This window comes from Talaromyces proteolyticus, assembly GCF_021365285.1.
Source record: "Talaromyces proteolyticus strain PMI_201 chromosome Unknown BGW36scaffold_3, whole genome shotgun sequence".
NCBI classification, from domain to species: domain Eukaryota; kingdom Fungi; phylum Ascomycota; class Eurotiomycetes; order Eurotiales; family Trichocomaceae; genus Talaromyces; species Talaromyces proteolyticus.
Window position 1 is genome coordinate 3,075,039 of NW_025764279.1, and position 25,894 is coordinate 3,100,932.

At 45.9% G+C, this 25,894-nt stretch overlaps 14 protein-coding genes across 14 annotated transcripts; 6 read left to right on the plus strand and 8 right to left on the minus strand.

The window, feature by feature from the left end:
• Positions 1-500: 500 nt before the first annotated feature.
• Positions 501-2,722, plus strand: BGW36DRAFT_395231 (putative transporter; the record flags this gene model as incomplete). The annotated part of the gene is made up of 7 exons (XM_046218015.1): positions 501-700; positions 756-1,134; positions 1,156-1,726; positions 1,788-1,916; positions 1,969-2,066; positions 2,122-2,288; positions 2,344-2,722. The coding sequence occupies 7 exons, from the start codon at positions 501-503 to the stop codon at positions 2,720-2,722; spliced, it is 1,923 nt and encodes a 640-aa protein (XP_046076005.1).
• A 33-nt stretch (positions 2,723-2,755) lies between these two features.
• On the minus strand, positions 2,756-3,830 carry BGW36DRAFT_121110 (nucleolus protein). The gene has a single exon (XM_046209287.1). It carries the CDS (start codon positions 3,661-3,663, stop codon positions 2,788-2,790), a length of 876 nt encoding a protein of 291 aa, XP_046076006.1. The 5' UTR covers positions 3,664-3,830; the 3' UTR covers positions 2,756-2,787.
• Positions 3,831-3,973: 143 nt separating this feature from the next.
• On the plus strand, positions 3,974-4,819 carry BGW36DRAFT_395233 (60S ribosomal protein L23; the record flags this gene model as incomplete). Its single annotated transcript, XM_046218016.1, has 4 exons — positions 3,974-3,992; positions 4,265-4,320; positions 4,380-4,666; positions 4,732-4,819. The coding sequence occupies 4 exons, from the start codon at positions 3,974-3,976 to the stop codon at positions 4,817-4,819; spliced, it is 450 nt and encodes a 149-aa protein (XP_046076007.1).
• A 330-nt stretch (positions 4,820-5,149) lies between these two features.
• Positions 5,150-5,558, minus strand: BGW36DRAFT_395234 (putative magnesium and cobalt transport protein and translocase of inner mitochondrial membrane; the record flags this gene model as incomplete). The annotated part of the gene is made up of 2 exons (XM_046218017.1): positions 5,150-5,313; positions 5,453-5,558. The coding sequence occupies 2 exons, from the start codon at positions 5,556-5,558 to the stop codon at positions 5,150-5,152; spliced, it is 270 nt and encodes an 89-aa protein (XP_046076008.1).
• A 313-nt stretch (positions 5,559-5,871) lies between these two features.
• On the plus strand, positions 5,872-6,448 carry BGW36DRAFT_275067 (putative cell cycle control protein Cwf14/Bud31; the record flags this gene model as incomplete). The annotated part of the gene is made up of 3 exons (XM_046210182.1): positions 5,872-6,043; positions 6,114-6,244; positions 6,314-6,448. Coding segments are annotated over 3 exons (438 nt in total), but the record flags the coding sequence as incomplete, so codon positions are not given.
• A 731-nt stretch (positions 6,449-7,179) lies between these two features.
• Positions 7,180-9,240, minus strand: BGW36DRAFT_284243 (fork head domain-containing protein; the record flags this gene model as incomplete). The annotated part of the gene is made up of 1 exon (XM_046210229.1): positions 7,180-9,240. A coding segment is annotated over one exon (2,061 nt), but the record flags the coding sequence as incomplete, so codon positions are not given.
• Positions 9,241-10,634: 1,394 nt separating this feature from the next.
• On the minus strand, positions 10,635-12,873 carry BGW36DRAFT_121316 (aspartokinase). Its single transcript, XM_046209288.1, has 4 exons — positions 12,488-12,873; positions 12,302-12,376; positions 10,980-12,241; positions 10,635-10,926 (listed from the first exon to the last, which is right to left on the minus strand). The coding sequence occupies exons 1-4, from the start codon at positions 12,619-12,621 to the stop codon at positions 10,829-10,831; spliced, it is 1,569 nt and encodes a 522-aa protein (XP_046076011.1). The 5' UTR covers positions 12,622-12,873; the 3' UTR covers positions 10,635-10,828.
• Positions 12,854-13,607, plus strand: BGW36DRAFT_373268 (uncharacterized protein). Its single transcript, XM_046215568.1, has one exon. It carries the CDS (start codon positions 12,900-12,902, stop codon positions 13,143-13,145), a length of 246 nt encoding a protein of 81 aa, XP_046076012.1. The 5' UTR covers positions 12,854-12,899; the 3' UTR covers positions 13,146-13,607.
• On the minus strand, positions 12,935-13,607 carry BGW36DRAFT_373269 (uncharacterized protein). The gene has a single exon (XM_046215569.1). It carries the CDS (start codon positions 13,352-13,354, stop codon positions 13,184-13,186), a length of 171 nt encoding a protein of 56 aa, XP_046076013.1. The 5' UTR covers positions 13,355-13,607; the 3' UTR covers positions 12,935-13,183.
• A 100-nt stretch (positions 13,608-13,707) lies between these two features.
• BGW36DRAFT_337278 (peptidase family C78-domain-containing protein) lies at positions 13,708-15,586 on the plus strand. The gene is made up of 4 exons (XM_046212987.1): positions 13,708-14,237; positions 14,297-14,767; positions 14,820-14,851; positions 14,911-15,586. Exons 1-4 carry the CDS (start codon positions 13,752-13,754, stop codon positions 15,281-15,283), a joined length of 1,362 nt encoding a protein of 453 aa, XP_046076014.1. The 5' UTR covers positions 13,708-13,751; the 3' UTR covers positions 15,284-15,586.
• A 282-nt stretch (positions 15,587-15,868) lies between these two features.
• BGW36DRAFT_424904 (hemoglobin and proliferation regulated protein) lies at positions 15,869-16,623 on the plus strand (the record flags this gene model as incomplete). The annotated part of the gene is made up of 3 exons (XM_046220032.1): positions 15,869-16,051; positions 16,119-16,267; positions 16,401-16,623. 3 exons carry the CDS (start codon positions 15,869-15,871, stop codon positions 16,621-16,623), a joined length of 555 nt encoding a protein of 184 aa, XP_046076015.1.
• A 32-nt stretch (positions 16,624-16,655) lies between these two features.
• On the minus strand, positions 16,656-17,562 carry BGW36DRAFT_424905 (non-canonical purine NTP pyrophosphatase, rdgB/HAM1 family; the record flags this gene model as incomplete). The annotated part of the gene is made up of 6 exons (XM_046220033.1): positions 16,656-16,724; positions 16,785-16,846; positions 16,902-16,938; positions 17,017-17,161; positions 17,220-17,293; positions 17,398-17,562. The coding sequence occupies 6 exons, from the start codon at positions 17,560-17,562 to the stop codon at positions 16,656-16,658; spliced, it is 552 nt and encodes a 183-aa protein (XP_046076016.1).
• A 314-nt stretch (positions 17,563-17,876) lies between these two features.
• BGW36DRAFT_373277 (putative class V myosin) lies at positions 17,877-23,598 on the minus strand. Its single transcript, XM_046215570.1, has 7 exons — positions 23,074-23,598; positions 22,878-23,010; positions 22,638-22,827; positions 18,720-22,581; positions 18,595-18,668; positions 18,320-18,534; positions 17,877-18,269 (listed from the first exon to the last, which is right to left on the minus strand). Exons 1-7 carry the CDS (start codon positions 23,206-23,208, stop codon positions 18,145-18,147), a joined length of 4,734 nt encoding a protein of 1,577 aa, XP_046076017.1. The 5' UTR covers positions 23,209-23,598; the 3' UTR covers positions 17,877-18,144.
• Positions 23,599-24,032: 434 nt separating this feature from the next.
• Positions 24,033-25,494, minus strand: BGW36DRAFT_121404 (uncharacterized protein). Its single transcript, XM_046209289.1, has 2 exons — positions 24,707-25,494; positions 24,033-24,653 (listed from the first exon to the last, which is right to left on the minus strand). The coding sequence occupies exons 1-2, from the start codon at positions 25,413-25,415 to the stop codon at positions 24,217-24,219; spliced, it is 1,146 nt and encodes a 381-aa protein (XP_046076018.1). The 5' UTR covers positions 25,416-25,494; the 3' UTR covers positions 24,033-24,216.
• Positions 25,495-25,894: the final 400 nt, after the last annotated feature.

A 25,894-nucleotide genomic window follows, 5' to 3' on the forward strand; every position in this document is an offset into this window, starting at 1 on the left:
AGCTGCATTGATCTGTAGCAAATGCCTGTTCGCGCTGATGTCATTGTTGATGCCCGCACTAGCCCAGCGGCCATTCATGCTCAGTACTGGTTTCACCTGTATAGTTGAAACAGGCAGCCAATCCTGGAGCCTTGATCATATTCAAGACCTGCAGTGAAGAATGAAGGATCACCATCATGAGACCTGGCTAGTAATATTATATTATTCCAGCATCAGCTGACTGGGCATTGACCCACCACGATCGAGAAAAAGAGACTGGCCAGGTTACATAACGACAAAAGAGGGGCCAGAGATAACGGCTGGGCATTGTGTTATCAATGCTTTGCAGATAGTAGCGATTAGCGAGCTAGTTATTTTAATATTAAATACAGCAGTCAACCATGGCGTGTCGAAACCATAATTAAATATCTATCTCGCTGCCGTCTATCTCCTCTCGTCACTGATCGCGGACTGAGACTCGCCGGGCCAGTCTTGTACACACCCCCAAGAAGGCTCATCCCATGTCCAACGAAAATTCCCATGGCTTTTCTGGCGACGAGCGATATGGCCGTTCACTCAGCCAAGGTTCCATTGAGTCCAACCTAGCTTCTTGGTTGTCAGGCCGGTTTTCGCCTTCTACCTCCGCCAATTACTTCAACAGTCACGACTTTCGTGGTGAAATCGATGACGATGAGAATGATGCAGAACACGCGCTTCAGAGGTGAATATCCAGTACTCTTCAGCTTACCAGCTAAGGCAATGTTACTGATGCCGAGGCTACATAGAACTCCTTCGGTGTCTATGCGTCTTCGACGCGCTGGCGGAGTTAACAGTATAGACAATTTTGCCCGCTCGTGGCAGCGTGCAGCTGGCTTTCTTGAGGTTGTCCCCCGGAGACCTTCTTTTACATTTGAGAGCGAAGGCGCTGCCATCGATGACCTTCGCCGAGACTCGCTTCCCAAGTCTACACAGCCGCTCCTCGCAGGCCACTTCGACCGCTCCAGGGCTTCCTCCGAAGCCATTGATGAAGGCCTTAGCAACCAAGATGCTGGCGCCTTCAGAAGGGATCTCCCAGAGTCTGCATTACTGAGCGCATACGACGCATCTTCATATGGCAGGAGTTTTGGAACATCGTATGGTACAATATCCTCACGGGTTAGTGAAACCACACGGCAGCGCACCCTTCAGCTTTACCACGAACACCAGGCCATTGGCGCAGAGCCACAACCGGGAACCGAAACCTTACTTGTTAAGCAAGTGCAGCATGAAGATGGGACAAAAGAAAATATAATTGTGGGGCAAAGTACTGTGCCTCAGACAATTTTCAATTCCGTCAACGTGTTGATCGGGGTTGGCTTGCTTAGTCTTCCCCTCGGAATCAAATATGCTGGGTGGTTGGTTGGGCTTTTGTTCTTGTGCTTCTCAGCAGGAGCTACAGCTTACACTGCAAAAATTCTAGCAAAATGCTTGGATATCGACCATAGCCTGGTTACTTACGGAGACTTGGCGTATGTCAGCTTCGGGCACCAGGCCCGCCTCATCACGAGTCTCTTGTTCTGTTTGGAGCTTTTAGGAGCTTGTGTTGCTCTTGTAGTGCTATTCGGAGACAGTCTCAATGCTCTTATTCCTGGATTTGGTCTACTTCAATGGAAAATCATATGTGGTGTAATTCTGATACCACTAAGCTTCGTTCCACTCCGTTTTCTGAGCGTTACAAGCATTCTCGGTATACTTTCATGCACAGCCAGTGAGTTTTTTTTTTGGGAAGGCCCTTGATTGACTAATTCAAATGACTCTAACTTATAAAGTCGTCACCATTGTTTTCATTGACGGTCTCATCAAACCAGACCCGCCGGGATCTCTTATTCAACCTGCGAAGACGTATATCTTCCCAGAGGATTGGTACACTGTACCCTTGAGCTTCGGACTCATCATGTGTCAGTTGAAGAATTTGCCAGACGACGGATACAGACACTAACATTTCCATAGCTCCTTGGGGTGGACATGGTGTTTTCCCAAACATCTACCGTGACATGCGACACCCTCGCAGGTATAACGAGAGTCTTTGGGCGACATACATCTTCACTGTAAGCGATGAGAACTCTTTCTTCACTGTTGTCACTGGTCTGATTCGGAACAAAGTTCTCACTTGATTTCTTCATGGCTGTGATTGGGCTATTGATGTTTGGAGACGATGTTTCCGACGAGATCACAGCAAATATCCTTCTTACTACTAGTTACCCTCAAGCCCTCTCGATTTGCATCATAATATTTATCGCCATAATTCCAATCACCAAGGTACCACTAAAGTGTGTAGACATACTTCTCTATAATCATATATCATAAACTGACAATCATCTCCAGTTCTCGACCGCTCGTCGCGACCCTTGAAGTACTTTGCGGTCTCGGCTCTGCTAACCCTCGTCACCACCAAAATGAAAGCCAAGCGTCGAGAACGGTCACCATTGCGAAGGTACTTATTCGCCTTTTAGTGATCGTTCTTATTGTTTTCATCTCGATCGTCTTCCCGTCTTTTGATCGCATTATGGCTCTCATGGGTTCATGCTTATGTTTCACAATATGCATTATCTTGCCGCTTACATTCTACCTAAAAATTTTTGGAAAGGAAATTCCGCTCAGCGAGAGGATCTTGGATTGGTTTCTTTTAACCATATCATCAGTCATGGCCTGCATTGGAACTGTCTGGGCATTCTTGCCGCAAAAGAGTTCTCCGGGTTTATAATATAATACATATTTTCATGAACAATCAGCCGTCTACATGTATCAGGGTCGCAGAATCGTTGATTTTCAATTGGCGTTGTTGTCATTGAGTATAACCGTGAAGTTATTTCTTGTCTTCCCAGGATTCAGCTCCTCCTTCCGAAATGTAACCATCCTGTACAAATCGGCGTGATATTCCCATAGCTGATATATAAGTTTGTTCGTGATTTTCTCCTGCAACTGTATATACCCCAAGCTTGACATAATGTCTAGAAGTCTCTCTCGACTAAAATAGCGTGAGTTTGAGACACATGCAGCGGGAAGCACTAGAAAAAGGTATGGAGTAAAGTTCGTTATGGAAGGTAAATCAGAGGTGAGGAATGAGGAGCATCTTTTCAACATTTCTCCTCTTCCGACAACATTTGGCACGAAATTCAATACCAACGACAAGCTGATAGCATGAAAATAATCATGTTTGTCTTTAGGAAACGGTCTTTTCATAAAATCTTGCTGTAAAATTCCTGGCTCCTGAGAATTGAGGTCGATTCTGGTGATGTCGATGAATGGATTTCTTGAGCAGGCATTTTTGGTGCTCAGAGCGCCGACCTCTAGCAACTTCAGCCGCTGTGAGCTTTTCTCCAATTGTTTCAAAGTCGGTCGAATCCAGTCAAGAAACACAACGCTCGAATCACCACCTCGCTCAAGAGACTGCCCAGTCTTACTGGCAAGTTGATAGCTTTCTAGTCCACCGTTGGCCGCAATTTCTTTGTCGATTTTTTCCACTAGCGACAAGTCTTTCCTAGCCAGAGCAGCTTCCTGGGCTTTGAGAAGCTGGTGATGAGACCTGATGATATTTCGGGTCGCCTTGGAGGAAAGTGAAGGAATCGCAGCTTGTTTTGTGATCCGGGGGCGGCTGTGGGAAAGCAAGGCAGGACGCTTGCTCCGGCGTTTCTTAGCCGTCATAGTGACAATATCATTGCTGTACAGTCATGAATATTTTCCGCTAGCGATATTTCCCTCCAATTCTATCGTCTTTCGAATCGTATTTCCAAGTAGATGCGATATACAAGGTTCTTCTCTTCTACTTCCGGCAGTCAAAGAGTATGTCAGCCAAAAACGGTCTAGCGTAAACCGGCGACCCATATATCCGCTTTTAATTGGTCCTGCAGCAGCGCACCACATACTACGCACAAATTTCCTCGCTTAGAAAATACTGGCTTGGATTGATTTCGAGATTCGACAAGCATACACGACCATACGCCAAACGACAACAATGGCCGGGGAAAAGAAAGGTAAATACACACTGTCATCTCTGAATTCCTATTTGCAATTATCGACACTCCGAAAAAAAAAGTGTTTGGATGGTGGTGGGAATATCGCAGGACTTTCAGTTGATTGATCCAGCGATGATTCCTTGACGCGAATGTAGAACTATCGTGTCTCTACTGTCTACATATTGTCATGAGAAGACGCGAGAATCGGGAGTCTGCACATTTTATGCACCACTTTCATCATGTTACAGACTTTTCTCAAAAACAATGATGAGCTAACGGATATTTTGCAGGTACTAAGGTCAGCAAGGCTGGTGCTGCCGCCAAAGCCGTTGTCAAGGGAGCTGGTGTATGAGAAACCTTTCGACCGCCATTTAGGAAAAGAGAATGCTGAGAAATATGATATAGGCCACCAAGACACGAAAGATCCGCACCTCGACTACATTCCACCTTCCCAAGACTCTCCAATTGTCGCGGTCCCCCAAGTACCCCCGCAAGTCTATTCCCCATGAGCCTCGCCTCGATCATCACAAGGTCATCATCCACCCTCTCAACACGGAGAGCGCCATGAAGAAAATCGAAGAGAACAACACCCTCGTCTTCATCGTTGATGTCAAGGCAAACAAGCGTCAGATCAAGGCCGCTCTTAAGAAGCTTTACGACGTTGATACCATCAAGGTCAACACTCTGATCAGGTAGGTTGAACATATCAGAACTGCTTCTCACAAGACATTGGCTGATTCCTTTTTTTTTATTGCAGACCTGATGGTTCGAAAAAGGCCTTCGCCCGGCTTACCCCTGATGTGGATGCACTGGATATTGCGGCTACCAAGCTTGCTATTGTCTAAGGAAATGTTTCTCTTTTGGTTGCATGGTTAATTAGGTGGTACGAATTTAAAAAATTTCAATGATTTGGCTGTAATTGCCGGTTCCACAAGGAAGCAAATGTTTTCACTAGGAGCAAGTATAATGAGCTTTCGTATTTATATATTATTGCTCAATGATGATGATAATACAGTGAGAAAGTAAACCGTCTTCTAGTAATACATATTGAAATCATTTACCCTTATATATGAGGGTTGCAATAACGGCTGTGAAAGGGGGACCGGTATTTCATCGTTCTTTAAACGCGTAACATATAACGAATCATTTCCGAAACCTAACACTATGGATTATGCTCAACCACGTAGAGTTTCAAGGTGTTTGAGGATAGCCAAGTTGGAATCCATCCATCGGTCCACGCAATTCTGGGTGCACGATTCCTCTGACGAGTCGAGTCGGTTGGAAGTGATTCGTCCTGTGACACACTTCTTCCAGCAGATTTCGGAAAGCTGGTGGACGGCTGTTTGACGGTTCAATTAGCATATGTCAAATTAACAGATAATAAACCGTTCTACTCCTGCATTTTCCTTCTTCCTCTCTCAGTTAGAGCAGCGTTGATCCCACATTGTAGCTTGGAACATGCTCGGGGTAATTCTTACTTTGTTGGATGTTAGATTTCTGGGTTTCGTTTGCCAGAAATAGATTCAATTCTTGCCTGTCCGTCGCGGAAAGCTTGTTGATGTCGAAATTGGCTTGGCCGTCCATGATGAAAGTGCAATATGTGAATCAAGATTTAATTTCTCTAAAATAGTAGTTGAAAAAAAATATGCTTTAATGCGGGACTCCGTGAAGATGAATTATCAAATGACGTTTTTGGCACGAAAAGGTTTAATCTGAGCAGCAGGGCGGCAAGTTCCTAGCTTGCGGGCGGTGCTGAGCGGCAGTATTTTTATTGCGGCGGGCAGAAATGTGGCTGCCAGGCTGACAACTCGAGAACTTCTACGTACTACTCTCGTCAACGCAAATATTCACTGCGATCTATAAGAATATTATTGCAGCTTGCCGAAACGAAATAACGATGCCTCCGATTCGGACCACCCGTAACCAGAAGCCACCCCCTGCCGGCTTCGAGGACATCGAGGATACGCTTCTGGAATTCAGCAACAAATTGAAGGACGCCGAAAACGCATCACACGAGGGAAAGAAGAGATATGAAGTCCATTGGCCCATTTTCCAAATTAGCCATCAACGTAAGCTCATCTATTTTGGACTTAATTTCAGTACAAGAAAAGATAATTTCTAACCTACAACGATCATTAGGGTCAAGGTACATCTACGATCTGTACTACGAGAAAGAGGCGATATCAAAGCAGCTCTATGACTGGCTATTAAAAAACAAATACGCGGACGCGAATTTGATAGCGAAGTGGAAGAAACAGGGTTATGAAAAAGTACGTCGGTCTATTCCTTGTCGACTTGGGTTTTGTGAATATAATATAACTAACTTTGTTGGTGTATAGCTCTGCTGCCTCCGATGTATCCAAACAAAAGAGACTAACTTTAACTCTACTTGCATCTGTCGAGTCCCCAAAGCACAAATGAAGAAAGACCAAGCCATCCAATGCGTCAGCTGTGGATGTAGAGGCTGCTCTAGTAGTGACTAAGTCATGAGCACAGGCATTCATATATTTGTTCAACTCAGCATCGGCGCTTTTATTCGTTCTATAACTGCTTTTATGAAGAGAGGGTTTAAAATTAACGGTTCATCACATATTCACCGGTTTGACGGTGTTTTCTGAACAAGATTGCCCGCTTCAGAGTACAGTTAATCTGTTGCCTTTACTGTCACGGTTTCATGGCGTTTGGCGCGAGTTCCTATTGCATGACTTATGATTCGCATATTTCAGTTAGTTAATAAAATGATACCCTATCAAGTCAACAAACCAATTAAAGTTCCAGTAACCATGTCTAAAGTGTGCCAGGACATCATGTTCCGCATTCTAAAATTTTGATTTACAGTGCATTTTCAATACTCCAAAACATCTAGAGCATCCAGAAAAACAAGAAGCCACAAATCCATCAAACATCGCTAAGTCATGCATATTCTTTCATCACGTCATGACATTCCCATATGAATACCCATCGTTAGCCCAAACATAAAACCCATTTTGACCCAAATAATTCCTAGCACACCAAACTAAATGCCCAAGCCAAAAATCACACCAAAATACAAGAATAAGACAAGACTGCTGATATAAGATACCCTCACATAGAATAAAATAAGGCAAAAGCTCATTCAATTTCATCATCACCATCAACTGCGAATGACTTTACAGTTGATATAAAAATTCAGATAATTCATGAATCGAAGAAATATTTTCCAACGTTAGAAGAATGATGTGTGGTTGCGATGATTGAGAGGCGGCCTCAGACCAGCTTCTTTAGTTCCAAGGGGGTCTTTGGTATTGCCGCCGATCTTTTTGAATCCTTGAAGAAGGTCGATTCCATTAACATCATCGCTGCCTTCGAACAGCCCGAACTCGAAGAAGTCCTCGTCCGTTGCATCTAGAAATCTTGTCGAGGAAGGGGCTTTGGACGGGGAGCCTTGAAAATCAAAGCCTTTTCCATGACCGCCAAGTGCCCGACTGCGTTTATTAGCGCTTGTAGATGTAATATCTGCAAGTGGAGAGGCGGCTACAGTGTTTGTATCGTCTAAAGAAGATCTGAGGAAGCGTTTATCAGGAGATTTGTAGGGTGGTGTAGCAGTAAGGTCCGTGGTAGCATCAGCGAATATGTCAAAGTGTAATTGTAGATTTTCATTTGGAGTAGCCGTGTCGTCATGTATAGTGAACGATGGGCTCCATGGAACATCGTCTTCTGTCAAACCAAGATGTTTGATCGGAGAGTTCACCATCTGCTGAATCTTTCGTCGGTGGTTTCGAAGGTTGGTATTAGGCGATAGAGACGGCGGTGGTCTGAGAGGTTTTTTGAAGTTGATAGCTGGTGTTAAGGGCGGAGGTAGAAAACTGAGACAATTGCTGCCTCGGAAAGGGGAAGACCCAATCATTGATCCTGGATCCTTCTTGATGATCTTCGAATGACTAGGGCTAATATCATGGGACGAGCTTCGAATTCGAGCGATTTCCTCCTCCGCACGGCCGCGCTTGATGCGTGGCGGTTCTATATCGAGATCAGAGGTCAATATATGACCCGCCTTGTTGGACCTCATCGCTGATGATTCAATAGATGAATAATATCCACTGTCATTGACTGTGGGAGCAGATGGTTGTTTGCGCGAGCGTGGAACGGCAGTGGACAAAGTAGCATGAGAGGGGGATGGTGGTGTGCCTTGTCGTAAGAAACGAGACGGGGCAACGGGGGGAGATGAGTGTATCACTTGCGGGGGGGAAGAACGAGGGGCAGCAGTGTGGGCCATTGGAGCACGCGTCTCTTCATCATTAAGGTCATCTTGGAGAGCCGGGTCAGAGGCTGGTATCGTAGCATCAGATGACAGATCATCAGCCTTGGACACTTCTGCTACTTGCATAGATGAAGATGGGTGAGGAGGGACCCTCCACATTGCTGTACCGGCATTAGGAGCGAATTGAGGAGCATCTCTTTGAAGAATTGTCGGAGGCAAGGGAATGCTAGCCAGGGTTGCTCGGCGAACAGGCTTGTCTTTCAGGAATTGAGCCTCCATCCCCGGTTCGATCGCCCAGTAATTTCCTTTCCCAGGATCATCCTTAGGACGTTCTTGTTTTTTGAAAGCCTTGTTCAGACTGAGATTATGGCGAATACTGTTCTGCCATCCCGAGTCCCCAGAACGATAAAACGAAAAGGTGTCCGAAATCCATTTGTAAATCTGGGCCAGGGTCAACCTCCGTCCAGATGCGCGTAATATAGCCATGCCAATCAATGTTGCATAACTGTACGGGGGCTTCGAGCCATCGTCTTCTATAGGCGGCATCTCATCAGGTTCCGGGAGCGAGAAAGTGACCGAGTCTTCCCGTTTCTGTTTCTTTGCAGAACGGTCCTTTAAAGGAGGTGTCTCTATGAAAGATCTTTTCAAAGACGTGACATGGCATGTCGGGTCGGGAAAGTCAGCGAATCCATCGTTGTTCACCATGGTGTTGAAGCGCGGTTCGAATGTTGTGGGAATACTGGGGAAGGTGGTGAAAGCTGCTTGCAGCGGCATTGAAGGACTGCGTCGGTGAGGGTTCCCATATGTAGTTCGTTTGATGGGAGAATCAGTCGGAAACATGGGTGGTGAAGGTGCCATGATCGACACAGCATTGAGCTTTCCTTGGGCTATACCGGAAGATCTAGGGCGATGGGATCCTTTGGTAGGTGATGCTCTATGGAGGCCACTGGGTGGAGGATTCAAGACACATCCTGTAGCGGAGCCAGGGTTTTCGGTCGGATGCAGCGGAAGGGGTGACGGCTCTAGCGATGCAGGCGGCTTTTCCTTGACCTCTCCGTGATGAGATGGATATCTATCCGAAGAGGATCGGTGGTGTTTCGAAGCCATCTGAACGATGGCTCGACAGGTCAGCGTCGAGACACACTCCTCTTGGGCAGACGAAGGGCGAGATCATCAACTGGATAATGTAATGAGTCGACGCCGTAGCAGAAAAACGAATCAGTACTCGGTAGGATAGGCGAGGTGATGGAAGCAAGCAGTTGTCGATGGGGAGAAGTGACTGGGCCAAGATCCAGGAGGAAAGCGGCGAGGCTCAGTGACGTTGGCCCGAGCGATGCCAGTCGGGTCGTTGGGTAGGTAGTCAGACAATAATCGTGCGGGCTGCAGGGTGAAATGTGAGCAGCGCGTCGAGAGTCAGCGGCATTGAGAGCAGATCCAGGCCGATGGTTGGAATTCCAGCCGACAGGGCGAGGAGGTTCAAGGGCGTAGTCGCTCGTAGTCGTAGTCCTAGTCTGGGTGGAGCAGGTGTATGTAGGAGTTGTGGGAAGAATAGTCTAAATAATAGCCATAGCCAGGACGTTATGTGAGGATAAGAATACGTCGCTAGAGAATGGAGCGGAGCCTCGCAATGCGAATCAAAGATGCAGAGAGTTGGCGTTCGACGCGTTTGTTGTCGAGCGCGTACGCGTTGGGTGAGCTGGCAGTGGAGGACAAGGTGGGCGCTTCTGCAGGACTAGCCACTAGTCACATTCCGCTGCCAATCCGCTCCGATCTGCGTCAGCCTTTGCTTGAAAGTTGAAACCGCTGTGCTTAGTGCCATTCACTAACTAGTTACTCAGTACCGAGTGCTTCAGTGGGAGGTGTTAGTGCACTGCGAATATCCCTGCCCTTCGGTGGAGGGGACAGAGGGGACAAGCTACTGACGGTCTATGTTAGTCCTTGCTTCAAGCCTCGCGCCAGATGCCATCCCATCCTTGAATCATCCTAGCCAATGGATTATGCATACCATGACCTAGTTAGTCGGCTTGCTGGATTGCCGCTCTGCCCTCTACACTTGGTTGGCCTGCGTTCACTGTTCGCCTTCAGCACGCAGCCGGTCCCTGCGCAATGTCTCAACTCTTGCCTCTCACCTCGTCGTTACGCGGTATGGGCACTATACTGTAGACTATTGCAAACTAGAACTTTTAATAATGTAATCGTTATTGCAGTCTTTTGTTCTCACTATTAGTCTAGAATTGAATGTGCAGTTTATGAGGCTAAGCAGGAAGGTTTATCATACACGCCACTGTAATGGCAACTTGAAAACCCATTAATTAGTCAATCATCTCAAATGTCCTAATGGACAATTTAATCTCTTCCGGTATATGCATCAGCCATTTATGTGACAAGTAACAACAGACCAAAACTTCAAGGTATATACAGTGTCTCCGAAAGGGAGGGGGAAAACGCCAATTCCTGTACACAACAACAGCCCAGCAACATGCAATTCTATCAAACTGTGCTTTTTGACATGGAAACAAATCTAATCGTTCAGCCGAACGCGGCGCTTAGAAAGATATATGTGCAAATAATTTCAGCTGCTAAAAATGAGAAAGACCATATCCACGGCTTTCTATCAGTCCAAGAAGGTAAAGAGGCTTGTATGTAGAATGTTGATAGCTCGATCTGCGTCTCTTTCCTCAATCACACACGAGATATTGATTTCACTCGCACCTGGAATAATCAGAAACTGTCCATTTAATAGACCCTGTGACGATAGCACTCACCTTGGGAAATCATTTCAATGTTGACGTTGTTCTCACCCAACGTCGAAAACATGCGTCCTGCAACACCGACCATATTCTTCATCTGCTTGCCCACCAGACTCAGGATCGCCATTTCCGGTATGATATCAACTGTCCCATATTTTCGTAAGTCTTGAATAGCACCACGAAGATCCTCGTCAATAATCTGATATTCGTCTCTCCCAACTCCATTGAGCAGCGGCATTTCAGAATGAAGAGCCATGGAAACGTGCACCTCACTTGTGGAGATCAAGTCGATGGATAGCCGCCATCGATCTAACACGGAGAATATACCGGCAAAAAACCCGTGCGAGAGCGAACGCTTGTTCGAATGCACGTTAATCACTAGGATTTTGTGTTTGATGGTCACTGCAGTCGGTCGCTTAGGACCCTGGAGCTGTGCCGATAGAACGCTTGAGCTTCTCGTCCGAATGAGCTTCGTCTCCTCTCCCGCTGCTATTCTCTCGAGATCTCCTAAAGAGTCGGGGAAGATGACGGTGCCGCTTCCTTTTGGATTCATCACATTTTTGATACGAATCGGTATTCGAGCTCGGATGACTTGTTCCATGGTGAAGGGGTGAATAACCTCAGATCCATAAAATGTCAACTCGGCCGCCTCGGCAGGTGTGATAGCTGGCAAGAGACGCGCCGTAGGGACTTTTCGGGGATCTGCCGTGAAAATGCCATCGACCTCTTTCCAAACTTGAAGCTCTTTTGCTTTGACCCCCACGGCGACGAGAGCGGCACAGAGATCGGTGTATCCACGACCAACCTTGTCTAATAGTCCACCCGGGACTGGTCCAAAATACCCTGTAATTATGGGCACCTTTGGGGCGCAGGCTTGGACCTTCGAGCCCAAGGCATCGGCTAAATTGTTATAAAACTCTTGGTCGAGACCGTTGTTGTTCACGGGAAAATCAATGATGTCGGATAGATCAACGTATTCGGAGTCCACGCCACGATCCTGCAGTAGGGCAGCCATAAAGTGACAGCTGAGTTTCTCCCCGGCGCTTATAACCTTGTCGACACATCGTGCACTTGTTTCGCCCAGGGTCTGGGCTGCCTCGAGGATTTTGAGCACATGGGCGCACTCGTCATTGATTTCGCTGATCAAACGATCCTTCAATGCGACCGTTCTTAATTGCTGCTCTGCGACTTCAATGTGTTCTTGGCGTACGGCTTCCACAAGAATATCATAGGATTTCGATTTAGGGCTCTCAGCATCTCTCGCGGCACGTAGTAATCTGGCGCCAGAGAAGGAAATAAGCGCAATTCTTCAATACCTCGTTGTAGAATATACTGACCTATTCGTAGTTCCCTCAGCCTTTGACGAACTGCTCCGGGCAGAACATACAACGGCGATTCTTTGCTCGGCGCAACTAGGCCTGCAGGTAAGTCAGAAAAGAAACGACGAAGACATTAGGCGAAATTAAAGACAATCCACATCCACAAGATGCCTAGGAGTTGGGGAGAGAGGGTTGGAGCCGTACAAAACAATCTGGTCCACAATATTGATTGCAAACTTGCCCACGCTGGTTCCTCCAAATTTCTGCACCACCCAAGCGGGATCGCAAGCAATGTCGCCATTGCATGACGGCGGGGTTATTGCGCCAGGGGCGGGCATATTTATGCCAGGTGAGAAGGCGAGGGGGGAAAAGGAAAAAACAGAGCAATAAAAAACAGAAAGGACCAGTATCCAGGATGCAAATGATATGTTTTTTTTCTGTTCCTGTCTGTCTGGGGGGACCTTTCAAAGTTCTGGTGCTGGTTGAGTCATCCGCCCAATGCGGCCGAGGCCGGTCGTCCTTGCTGTTGAGTGGCTGCGACAGCGGCGCGCCTTGCTTATTCTTATTTTTTTTTTCTCCCGGCCTTCTCCCGTCCTGACAGTAACGCTGTATTAATATGATATTAATATGCCTCACTACTAACTTACTAACTGCATATATTATTAATAATTGCACCGCGTCGACTCCGACTATTCTCAAGCAACATCCTTCAATTGGCATTGGCGTCTATACTGCCTCCGTTCTCTCCCTAGCCTGTCTCCTTGGTGAGGGGTCAGCACCAGCGGAGTCCATGCCTGGCCGCGATTCGTCCATGCGCTGTCTCGAAGGTACCATGATCGGATTATTATTGTCGGATAAATAGTGCTGATATAGAATCCGGGGACTGCATTGGTGGGTTCGTTAAGATCGGAAACTTGGTCGTTGATGCCGTAAAGCTGAAAGGCACCCGAGAATTCTCGCACCCCGCCATTTATGGGCTCGTGTTCTATGTTCTATACTCACTGCATCATCAATCACTTCACGCAGTTGTTGCCGAGGTAAGGCACGGTGTTTAGCGATCTCATGAGACATTTTCAACTAAGCTTGTGATATCAATATCAATCGATGCTGCGCCTGGGCAATGGCCTAAATACATTGTATAATACTAGCTCTCACAGTATAACGTAAAAAGTGTCAAGGCCAACGGATACGGGTATGGAACCCAACTGTATTTGAATTTCCAATAGAATGATATCTGTCCATATTTGACCGCTATTTCTTGCAGTCATGACACTGCATAAGCTTAAATAAAGTATGAAAAACGAAAGACGCGGGCGAAACAAGCCGTATGGTAACATGGTAACAGTTTGGTAATAATTCCACGAATCTGCTATTATTAGCTTGGAGACTAGAGCAGTACCGTACTCGGTACAATCATCTTACCACAACAATCGATTCAGCATGCACATGTCTGCTGCAGCGTCTGCCAATGTCTGCCAATGAACACCAGGTGTTGTCGTGTCCCTTTTGCGAATTCAAGGACCATGATTCAGAATTTCTTACCCAACATGTCACATTATGCCACCCGGAGGACCCAAACACCTCTGCGCCTCGGGATGTGACGGGCGACCATCTCAAGGCGGCAGAGCTAGGAGCCAGCAGCTACACTAACAATGTTTCTTGTCCCCATGGCTGCGGAGAAATCGTCCATAGGACCGAATTATCAGTTCACCTGGACTTGCACCTTGCAGAAACCTTGGCCCTCGATGAAAAGGGGAACTGTAATACGATAACTCATGCAGATGACTCAGAAGACACTTTCCACGATCGATTTATTAGTGTGAAGCAGGGCTCTCCAGACGCTCATGGTAGCAGAAAGGTCTTTTCCGGGGATGCTACCTCGACAAGGATTAATGAACATAGAAATGGCCCAAAGTCGAAAGAACATAGCAGTAAAGGGGCAAGAAGATTAGGGGTACATCACCTTCTTTAACTTATATATATTAGTTGACATTGTTGCTAACTTTGGACAAGCGCTCAGAGCTAGGACCGTATGCACATGAGAAACAAATGCCCTCATGGCTGCGGAAACTACTTCAAACTGGGGCTAAAATGAACCGTTTCAACAAGATCAGCTCGAGTGGTACCATCATGAAAGAGGTGACTATTGAAAACGAAGCTTCACAGGTCATCCCCGTACTTTCAAAATTGTGTCAGCATGATAGCAATGTCCAGAGAGCTTTCCTTTGCTCCCCAAGTGTCAGACATGTGTTCAAACTGCGTAGGGAGGGAGGCTTTTGTGGTTACAGAAATATACAGATGCTCATTTCATATATCAGAGATGCGCAACGACCTGGAAGCGAGCGCTTTCCAGGCCCTAACCTCCCCTCTATTCTTGAGCTCCAAGATATGATTGAAGAGGCCTGGGATAATGGATACAATAGTACTGGTAGGCTTGAAACTGGAGGTATCAAAGGGACTAGGAAGTACATAGGAACGCCCGAGGTGAGTTTGAGAAGACTAGGTGATTGGAGTGCTCACTCTAAGATTTCTCAAGGCACAAGCTCTGTTTTTGAGTCTCGGAATAAGGTAAGTTGAGACTCTTATATATATATTCAACAAAGGACACCGTCTAATCGAAAATTCAGGTGCAGCGCTAGTGCTTTCAGTGAGAACCCAAGTGTTCAAGCCCATGATACTCTACTACAAGATGTGGCAAACTACTTTCGATCCGGGTGCTCTCTGGACACTGGAGAGAAGATCCTGCAGACCGAATTACCACCCATCTACTTCCAACACCGAGGACACTCCATGACAATCATCGGCTTTGAAATAAGCAAATGGGGTAGTGCGAATCTTCTGGTTTTTGATCCCATGTTCAAAACATCACCAGCAGTACGACGATTGGTTCACCAGTACGTAAAACCTTCTGACCCTGCCCGGGTACTGAAGGCCTACAGGCGAGGTATTCCTTACCTGAAAAAATACAGGGATTTCGAAACTTTGAGTCTATATGTATAGCCATTTTTGCATAGCGTTGAGTATGCCAGTTTTAACTTTCACGTTTTCACGTTTTCTCCTTTTCGTCATCGGATCCAAATGCTCAATTTATTTGTTTTTCTGGCTTTGTTTGCTATGTTTGTTCAGTGTAATACTACAAATAGTTTTATCATTCGTTATCACCCACTCATATGAGACCGGAAATATCACGGGTAGGAGTTAAGCCCCAAACAACGCGGTCGCACCTAATTTATAGTTTAGAACTGAATTTTAGTGACGATACGTTGCAAACCAAACGCAGTGTATGAGTCTTGCGGGTATTGGCAATCTCTTAGACTATTTACTGTAGAACCTAGCTGTGTAAGTTAGGTGTGGTGGTTAAAACGAAAGGTTTCCCCACTTAAAATTAAGAATATTGTCCATAGCATTTCCACGTCCTTAGCACCAGCCTCACTTTTCTACGAACGCAATACACCTTACCTCTGACTGAAGACAGAACAACTATTCGTTTCTCAAATAGTGAAATTAAAATCGCAAACGTGATTGAATCGCTGCCTACCCAAGCTCCCGGCGCAACACCTACAGGGAAATAAATTTCTTCCAACCATGCGAACTTCGCCTAACATTATTATAACTGGTACGCCAGGCGTTGGCAAAACAGTCCACAGCGAGCAAGTCGCGGAAGAGACAGGATTGAAATATTTGTCGATCAATCAGATTGCCAAGGAACGAGAGTGTTATGATGGCTATGATGAGGAGCGACAAAGCTGGATCATTGATGAAGACAAGGTAATTCTAATACTTGCAAAGTTACATTTTGTTCAATGGACATTTTGCTGACTATATTATATTTCAGTTGCTAGATGCTATCGAGGATGAAGTGACCGAGGGTGGATATATCATCGACTGGCACGCATGCGATTTATTTCCCAGATCCTGGATCGACTTGGTGGTAGTTCTGCGATGCCCTTCTACCTCTATTTTCTACGACCGTTTATCATCGAGGTATGAAATAACATATTCAACAAACAAAGCGTTTTCATTGAGTTATACCCGTGCTTTCCACACAAACCCCCCCTTGCTTGACCATTATCCCATTCTATGTCGTTGAAACAGGCTAATGAAGATGTCAATGCAGAGGATATCCTCAAAAAAAGCTTGAGGAGAACTTGGATACTGAAATCTTTGGACTGCTACTCGAAGAGGCCAAAGAAGCCTACGACGAAGAGATCGTGATTGAACTAAATAGCGAAAACAGCGACGAAATAGAAAGCAATTGCGCTAGGATCGCAGCCTGGGTCGAGTCTTGGAAGAAGTCACACGCAGAAACCACAACTTCCTGGGGAAATGCTGTTCAATAGAATCACCAGCTGTCGATTCGTGCTCGATCGTTTCATGCACTTTTTTCAGCTAACCACTCCTTCAGCTTCATCAGAGCCTTGAAGCGGTGAGATATCTTGTTCTAAAACAAGCGTCTATATATCAGCCTGGAAGACGGGTCTGTGAGGCTTCAATGACTGACCTTTTCCTCTTTATCCATCTCTGCATATGTTCGGCCCTGGTATTCAAAAACAGGATCCCACCCTAGAAACGAAATGAGTCCATTATTATCAGATCACCAAGACAATAATGAACGTACCGAATCTGTCTGGGCCACGTGCAGCTACGATCTTGCCCTAGATGAAAAAGTTAACATACTTGATGTATACAACGCTGCACTCGCTATGTTCATATATACATATATTGGCACTCACCAAAGTTCTTCCTTGGAATATGATAGGCTCTTCGCCAGGGCCGCTGGAGAAGGCAAAAGTACATACAGCTTCTGCAGAGCGATCCTCATAAGGGTCAAGCATCTTGTTCAAACCCTCGAGGCCTATGGATTGGAGAAACCATTTACTTGGAAATTTTAGCTTTATCTGGAAAGACCACTTGTAGATTATGATGCATTGCGTACATATAGGGACCAGGAAGGCCCTTTAGAGCACGAAATTCAAGCGCTGTGTCCTCCGTCAAGACAGGGCCTCCAACCTGAGCCCAGACGACGATTCAAAAGTAAGCCCATGTGTCGTACACTTGACGAGCATGGTTTGATTAAGAAGCCCACACCCTTACGCAAAAAGGTCGAATCTTACCTCTGCAGCGGCACGACGACATTTCTCTTTAGCAATCGCTTCAATGGTTCCTTGGATCTCCGGGATATCAATTGCTTTACTGTGCACAGTCACTGTACTACCCAGGATAGCCCGCACCTCGGTCAATTTATTTTGATTCCCGGTGATGAAATTCAGAGACTGCATCTTGAAAGAATAGTAAAATAGAACGGGCTGTTTAAGTAGATATTCCCAAGTAGAAGGTGATATGCAACTGGCAGATTTTCAAACGCATATGGCTCGCTAAACAGAAAGTCTTGGCATGGAGAAGCAATGGACAACTGCGATTGGCGGTGGCTGAATTCCCACCTTGGTTCATATAATTATCCAACCCAGGCCTTTGAATATATGTTTGGAATATTGCTGGGCTGTTATTAAGTCAAATGGCCTGAAAACAGATATACGAGAGAAAAACGAGAGTAGAAGTAATTGTTGGCGATGGACCTTCTTCAAAGGATAGCTGATAGACAAAATATAGTAAATTTGCAAAATATGGCACGATGCGCACAGAATTCTAGCTAATAATTTACATTCATTGAACCAAGGCATTGTGTCATCCACGTGCGCACGTGAGAGACGATCCAGTACAACTCTCCAAGAAAAAGTAGAAACCTAGATATATCCCAGGTTTAAAAAGTTACTCACATACTACATGTTCAAACCCATATCGATGCAGAGACGTAGAATCGTAAACTGTCATGGAGTGATATCGAACGATGTAATGTGGAATCACTCCTCGTCCTCCTCCTCTTCTTCCTCGACCCCGTTTTCCACTAGATCAAGCTTTTCTTGCTGCGCCATTGCTTGGGCAGAGACGATCTCGGCAAGACGTTTCAGCCGTGGCGTTTGAAGCCCTGATCTGGAATTAGCAAAATTTGAAACCAATGAACATCGATATACGCACAAGATGGGGTATATGTCTCCAAAGCCGTAATAACCCGGGGCACGGCAATTTCATAAGGCCCACTGTCCTCCATATCCACGGCCGTTAAGAGAAGAACGTCACTCTTCTCCGTGACGCGAGACGCAACAGCCTTCATGATTTCACCGTTAATCGGTTGTTCATAGTCTGCAACAAGGTATTGATTCAGCAGCTTCTGGATCTGGTTTGGAGAGAGCCTGAAAACATTATTAACACGTCTCTCGACGACAGAGCATATGAAGCAATAGAGAACCTACATCCAGCAAATATCCTGAATGATCTCAATATCATTCAAAGTAGCTTTCTTCAATTGAAGAAGTTTTGTTGCTTGCTATTGTGGGTTAGCATCTAATTCAAGGGAATCCGGTCATGGTAAACAAACCATAAGATGTTCGAGCTTCAAAGTCCCCTCAGGCATATCGTGACTCTTGCACCACTCCTCGATCCGTGTAATGTTGTAATTTATTTGCAGACCACGTTTCCACGAAAGGAAATTCCTTCGCATCAATAAGTCATTGAAGGCCGTCACACCCACGAGGCGTAAAAGTTCTGTAATAGTTTGATTGATGATACTATCCTCAAGGTAATATGCCTTCATCGCCTTGAAAACATTGTTGAGGAGACTGAGAAGGTTGTCCATACTGTAGGCCGGTGTATTGTTCGATGGTAGAAGCTTTCCTAAGAAGCGGTTTGTTTCACTTGTGACAAATCCAGGAAGAGATTGAGACTCAATAATGGCTGGGACAATCATCTTATAAAGCTTCTTTTTCAACACCTTTATCCATGTATGATAAATGTTAAATTCAAGACTCTCAAGATCGTGTTTCACAATTTCCAACAACCGATCATACTCGTAATTGTCAGTCTTCTGAGCCTCGTACCAATCCTCAGCCAAGAAAACAAATGAGAGCATCTCGTGAACGTTAGAAAGCCAGAATGCTCCAGGATTAATAGCTTCATCACCATCATGCTGCATAACTTCCTGTTGGATAGATTGCATGACATTTGCAAGGAAACGCTCTGATTCTTTGACAAATCCATTATTCCACATCTCGGATGTGACCAGGTTAATGAGGTAGGAAGGAAATAGGACTTCTTTCTCGGTCGGTGGAGGGTTCGCTCCCGGTAAGGGGATTTTGAGGTTGCGGATAAGACCCATTGTAACTTCTTCATTCAAATCCTCCTCCTCAGATAGGAGATTTTCGAGCTCTGTTTCAATGGTGTCCGATCCAGGTGAGTATGATGGTCCTGATACATTTTGGCGTATGCTGGAGGAATTGGCAATTGCCATAGATACTGGGCGGGGATTGTATGCACCGCTAAACCGGTCTGAATCAATTTTCTCCGCTCCAGCGCTACGGCGTTTCGGTTTAGGCTTCTTAGAGGACACTAAGTTGATGAGACCGTTTGCAGGAGCCTGAGCAACATTGCCATTTTGCAATTCCCCACTAGTGCCATTCACAACCCCTGATCTCCTTGCAACTTCAAGCTGTTCCTGTAGCTCCGTCAATTGATGTCGGAGGGTAGACCTTTCATCTTCTTGGTTGGAGTTAAGCTTTTTGAGCTTTTCAAGCTCTAGATCGGCAGTACGAATGGACTCCCGCGATATCCTTTCTTCTTCTTGAAGACGTTTGATCGTGGTAAGCGCTTCATTGTGGTTTTGCTGAAGCTTGGCCATTTCTTCTTCCATAGCTGTTAGACGTGCAGCCGTAATACCAGCTTGATTGGCCTCAGCTTGAAGTTCCTTAGAGCGAGTTTCTAAGGCATTGTGACGGCTACGCCACGATTTCAATTGATTTTCGTAGTTCTCTAGCTGGCCGAGGAGAGACTTGTTCTCCCGCTTCAGCGAGCCTAGAGACTGGGTGAGCTCAACCACCTTGTTTTCCAGCTTGTATGATATTTGTTTCAGGTCACGAGCCTCCTCTCGGAGTGTCTTGTACTGGCGTCTAGCCTGCTTTCCTCTCCAAAGATTCTGGATAATTATAACCTTCCGGCGGTACTGTCGCCAATCACGCAATTGCCTCCAAGAGCGGAATGCACGTTGTATGGTCTTTGCTGCATCGCCATCTCTCTTTTCCAAAATGGATCGTCGGCAGAGGAAACCCTTAGCAACGGATTCAAAAAGCACCAAGTTGTTGCGAATCTCATTATACGCCTTCCGCTGTCTCTGACCTTTCCAGACTCTTTGAATGGTGGTTGCAGCCTTGATCTGACGCATCTCTTCTGCGCGCTGCCTTGCTAAAAAGGCACGGATAAGTGCTTGCGTCGTCAAGATCGACTCCCGAGCTTCTAGATACCTACGCCGATAGTACTTGCATTTGAGATTCTTTTGGATCATAATTGCACACTCATTCAATCTTGAGGTTCTCAGATTCTCCAAAAACGCAAGCATGCCGGCTCTGAAGAAAATTTTAGTCAAACCAAGTTGATACTTATCTTGCTTCTGATGGCTAATGTCCCCAAGTGCCTTGCGTAGAATGGCATGACACATTTCTTTGATTTCGGATGTCCACTGGGAAGAGTGACAAAGCATATAATACCGAAGAGCAAACTCCTCATATGTCCACCTCGTGGGATAACCAGCTGTACTAATTCTAACAGTCTCAAGCACACCACAAGCCCGGAGTTGACTGAGGACCATTGGGCCTTCGAATTTCCACGCTTCTTTCGCCTCATTTGGCTTGATGCATCGAATGTAGTGTACCTCTGTGGAATTTATTGTGTGCATGAGCTCGATGAGAGATGATTTGAATATGCCTCCCAGTGTCGGCTTCCGATTGACTGCCACACCAATTCGTCGACCTGGAGCTGCCACGGGTTTGGAGGAGATCGCTGCCGAATCTTTCTCACGGACGGCAGAAGCAGCATCGAGTATTTCTTTGATAAAGGGATTTGTAGAATTCTTGAGAACTTCCATGTGTTCATCAGGTACAGTGTCTCGGTTTTTCTCGATGAAGCCATCCGATTCGTACGTCACGTCTACAGCATAGTGGCATACTGTGAAAGCAGATTTCCCGAAGCGAGGTTTCTTGTAGAATTTTTGTTTGTCTGCTGCAAAATTGTGGTGCAATTTGGTCACAAACTGGTCGTCAGAGCCCATCGGCAACCGAGATTCCTCGTCAAGCAAAGACAAAATACCAAGTTTGCCTTCGATGAGGTCTATACAGGGTTGGTTGTCGGAAAAGTCGATGAACGTCCAATCGATTTGCTCACGCACATATTCTTCCTGCTCGAGCTTGAACACGTGCTGATTGAATTCTTGTTGTAATTTCTCGTTCGCATAGTTGATGCAAAATTGCTCAAAAGAATTTTTGGCAAAATGTTCAAAACCGTAGATATCCAAAACACCTATAAAGGATTTCACCTGACTCATAACTTCATCAGTAGCGAGAGCGCGATTGATCTTATCCACCAGCCAATCAAACAGACTCGAGTAGATGAATTTAGCTACTGAGTCTCGAACCACTATAGCTTGTTGTTGAGTGAGATTTGATGCAATTTTCTCTCCACGGGTAATAAGTTGTTTTTTAACAATCCACTTCGCAAACTCATTCACATCAATACCCAGCATTTCGCAAGCTCTCACAAGAGACGGTTCGGTCGGTGAAAGTGAAGAGTCACTACGTGTTGCAGATATCTTCACATTTCCTAATTGAAGCAAAGCCGCCAGAACGCGGAAAATGGAGGACTGAGTAGCGTCAGAAACTCCAATTGTGGAAAGTGATTGCCGAGTAGCATCAAATTCTGCCTTGTCGTCTACCCCATCAATTATAGGCGTGGCTCCCTGATTGAGATAATCGAAATCTTCTACCGGCAGCAGGCCAAGTTCTTCACGCTCAGCATCTGTCGCACCGCCGACAAGCTGGTAGAAAATGTGATAATTTCGCTCCTTGAGCGGCTGAAAAACGAGCCTTGATCGCTCTAGCAAGTACGTTCGAATCTTCGCTCCTATAATATTCGTTTTGGAATCGAACATAATCTCGATGTACTTTCCAAAACGTGAAGAATTGTCATTTCGGGTCGTTTTGGCGTTTCCAAAAGCTTCCATGACCGGATTTGTAGCCAAAATTTGCTCCTCCGTCTTGCTAATGGTCTCAGACCTCCCTGTTGTAAAGCGCCCAGGCTGGTCTGAAAAGTCTCGCGTGGCAAAGTATCGCATAATGTATTTTGCGCTAACAGTCTTTCCAGCTCCAGATTCACCAGATACCACAATTGTCTGATTCTTGCCGTCTCGTAGCATGTCCCTAGCACAGTAAACGTTATTGGGTTGCCATAAATTAAGCAGAAGCAAGATTCTTACGCAAAAGCCTCCTCTGCGATAGCAAAAAGATGGGGTGCTTGGGAAGCACGTTGCTTTCCAGCATATACCTGCACCATCTGTGGGACATAAAGGGAATCGACCCGAGCAAATGGGTTTGTTGCGATAAGAACGATGCCACTGTATGTATAGATCTCTTTTTGAGCATATCGCAACTTAATAGCTTGTAAGACTGCGGAGAAATGAGTACAGAGTTGGATCGATGGGTATTCAGCGTCCTACCAGCAGGTTCATTCAGATGTGATAAATTCGTAAGATCTTCGCTAGCCTCGAGCATCGCTGGATTCATCAAGGGCGGTAATGACGGGTTGTTGGGAACCTGAAACTCCGCAAGAGTTGTTTCAACCGTTTTTGACTGACAAGCATTTCTAGTTAGCGAAATTCCATGCCATCGATTTGATGCTGAAGGGCGAAATACCTCTCCATTTTCGAGAAGGAACACGAGTGTCACTTTCTCGCCATCAACTGTCTTTTCTTTAACCTCCGAGGCAACCCAGCCTTCTGTCGGGTCTGGCTGCCACGCAGCAGTCCCTATATCGTAACTATGAGCCATAATGGTTCGCCGAACTTCTTGCGTCGTTGAAGGGTCCAGTGAAGCGAAACAATCCGAAAAGGAAAAAGGCCAAGTATCACCAGTTTAGGACCTGAGCCGGCATCTAGAAGGGAAAACGAAGATGACAGGTTTCTCTAGGAATAACAACAAATAACTAGAAATATATGGCAAACAAGCCTGGAAAAGCCCACGGTCGCTTTGTCAACGACATACAGGGATATAGCGAGAAAACAAGGTCGGCTCTGAGATTGTTCTGGGACAGGCGAAATGTATCTGGGCAAAGCTGGCCACTAGCGAGCCGGAGCCCCTGAGGCAGCTTAAAGGCGGCCGGGGTGGCCAAAGCCGCCGGGGTCCAATGAGCACCCAATGAGCTACGCAAGTGCAGCATTAAATATGAATTTCATGAATATTAATATTAATTAGTGTATTACACTCTCGTCGTCACAATCCCGTACCAAGCATTGTCAGAGTTGGATACTTGCATGTTGAACAGAAAACAAATTATATAGCTACGTTGACTCGTTCGGTGTATACAGTCACCCGTCACAACACGCAATCAATTGATCTTCTTGGTAATTTTCTTGCGGATTTGCTGTCGGCGTCCAAACGTGAATTAACGCGAATAACGCGAGTAAGGTGAATGAATGGGTTCTGGATATATTAATTTATGAATAAGTTTAGTTTTGGCTCAACTCTGAAAAGTTGTAACACAGGACTCGTATTAGAAACAACATGGAGAATGTTGAGGTGTTCACTCTAATCCACCGACTCTCGCCACATGCAGTGATGCATTAGAACTGCAGCTGTTTCCGGCCTAGGAAAAGTCTTGCCGAGGCAGTGCTCTGATGCTATCTATTGATAATGGTTTCTGAACCGGAGACGAACACAAATTAATTGTATTATGCTTTGAGCGTAAAAAGCGAAAACAAGAAGGGTCAATAAAAAGCTGAAAGCCTAACAGACTGCTTTTCAGCCCCCAGTCATGGTATTCAATTCATGTGTGGAATTTCAGCTGGTTTTGCATTCTGCAGCTTCCTTTTTAGGCTTTGAGGAACCATCCTGGTTATGGTCAGTATTGATATGAAATTGGTATGAAGATTGGGGGGTGAAGCATACATCTTCATCAGACTCCTCATCGCCATCTTCGGATCTCCTATCATCCCCATCGTCCTCGTCCTCGTCATCTTCGTCTTCCTCGAAATCCTCCGGGTCGATATCCTCGCCAAGTTCTTCGAACTGGAGGGCTTCGCCAGTGAACCAATCAATAGCACGAGGAATCAGCTTTTCCTTAATATCTTCACCAAGCTGGTAATCAAGCTCCAATCGCTCTTCAATATCGCTCGCAACTGTATCATCATCCTCCCCAGGGGGCTTTGGTGGGGAGAAGAAGTTGAAAAATGATTCTGTAGGCACAGTGACTTTGACTATGCGAGTTTGCTTTGTGCCTAATTTCAAGCAATTAGTAAATAAAGGGTAAGGAGTTTCTGGTCATGCTTACTCCTGTTCCTCTGCTTCTTACTTTCCACGCGGACAGTCAGATCCTTATCAGCTTTCCATTCGATTTTGTCGCCCTCGGCGTGATCATAGATGAAGTCACCACCGTAGCCGCTTTCCTCTTGGTAAAAGTATGCCTTGGAAATAGTTTTGTTTGTAAAAAACTCATTCTCGCTGAATTCGAAGATCAAGCGGAATCCGGGACGGTCAAGGTATTCCATGCGAATATCAATCAAGTGCTTGAGGGCTTCTTCATCGCGATCTGTTATCATATCGGCCAGAGAGATTTGGTTTTTCATGGCAGACAGCCAGAACTCTGGCACGCCAGTCATCTTTGACTCTTCAGCAGAAGGCTCGGCTTCTGGCTGAATTTCCTCCTTGTCCTCATCCTTCTCTTCCTCATCGCTCTTCCCAGCCTCGATCTCGGCCTCAGTAGGCTCAACGGCTCCATTAACGATATTTGAGCGTCTCTGATATAAAGGTGTAAACTTTTGGAAGTATTTCTTTTCTAATTGTAATACTTCCTCTTGAAACTCGGCTTCAAGCTTGGCATGCTCCTTCTGGATACCCTTGAGCCCGGCAACGCGGCGGCGTACTGGAAGCGGCAGTGACTCAATGTAGCCAGACGAACGTCCAACAAGCGATCCCAGCCTACCCTGAATCAGAGAAACGAGGGCCGGGTTTTTGGCAAACGCACTGGCAGCTGCAGCCATATCGAAGTTTTCTGGCGAAGACAGTCAGAACAGGGTCTAGACGTCTTCCACAAAGTCTTACCTTCGGAAATACTAGCAACACCCGGTTGTTGAGCATGGGAGGAGATGGGAGCGTTGGTGGCCGGTGTGTTTTGCGGTGTCCTGTTTCACGATGTCAAGTCAGCCCTTGGCCATCCCTGCACAGTCTGACATGGAGGAAAGCAGGTGATGCTCCTCGATGAGGGGCGTGGGGTGAAGCAATATTGTACGTACGGTGCGACCGGGAAATCGGCCTTCTTGTTTCTGATGGGCTCCGACATGATGGGCAATATGAAAAGACTGCAAGATAGATAACTCGTCGAAAAGAGAAAGGAGAGGAGACGAGTGCGCGGGAGAAGAAAGTTTCATGACTTAAGAGTTTTGGAGGTCGAGGCTTGGTGGGAACCTAGCGCACTTTTGGCCACCGGCTTGGCATTACCCGTGCTCCCAACAATTGCTGC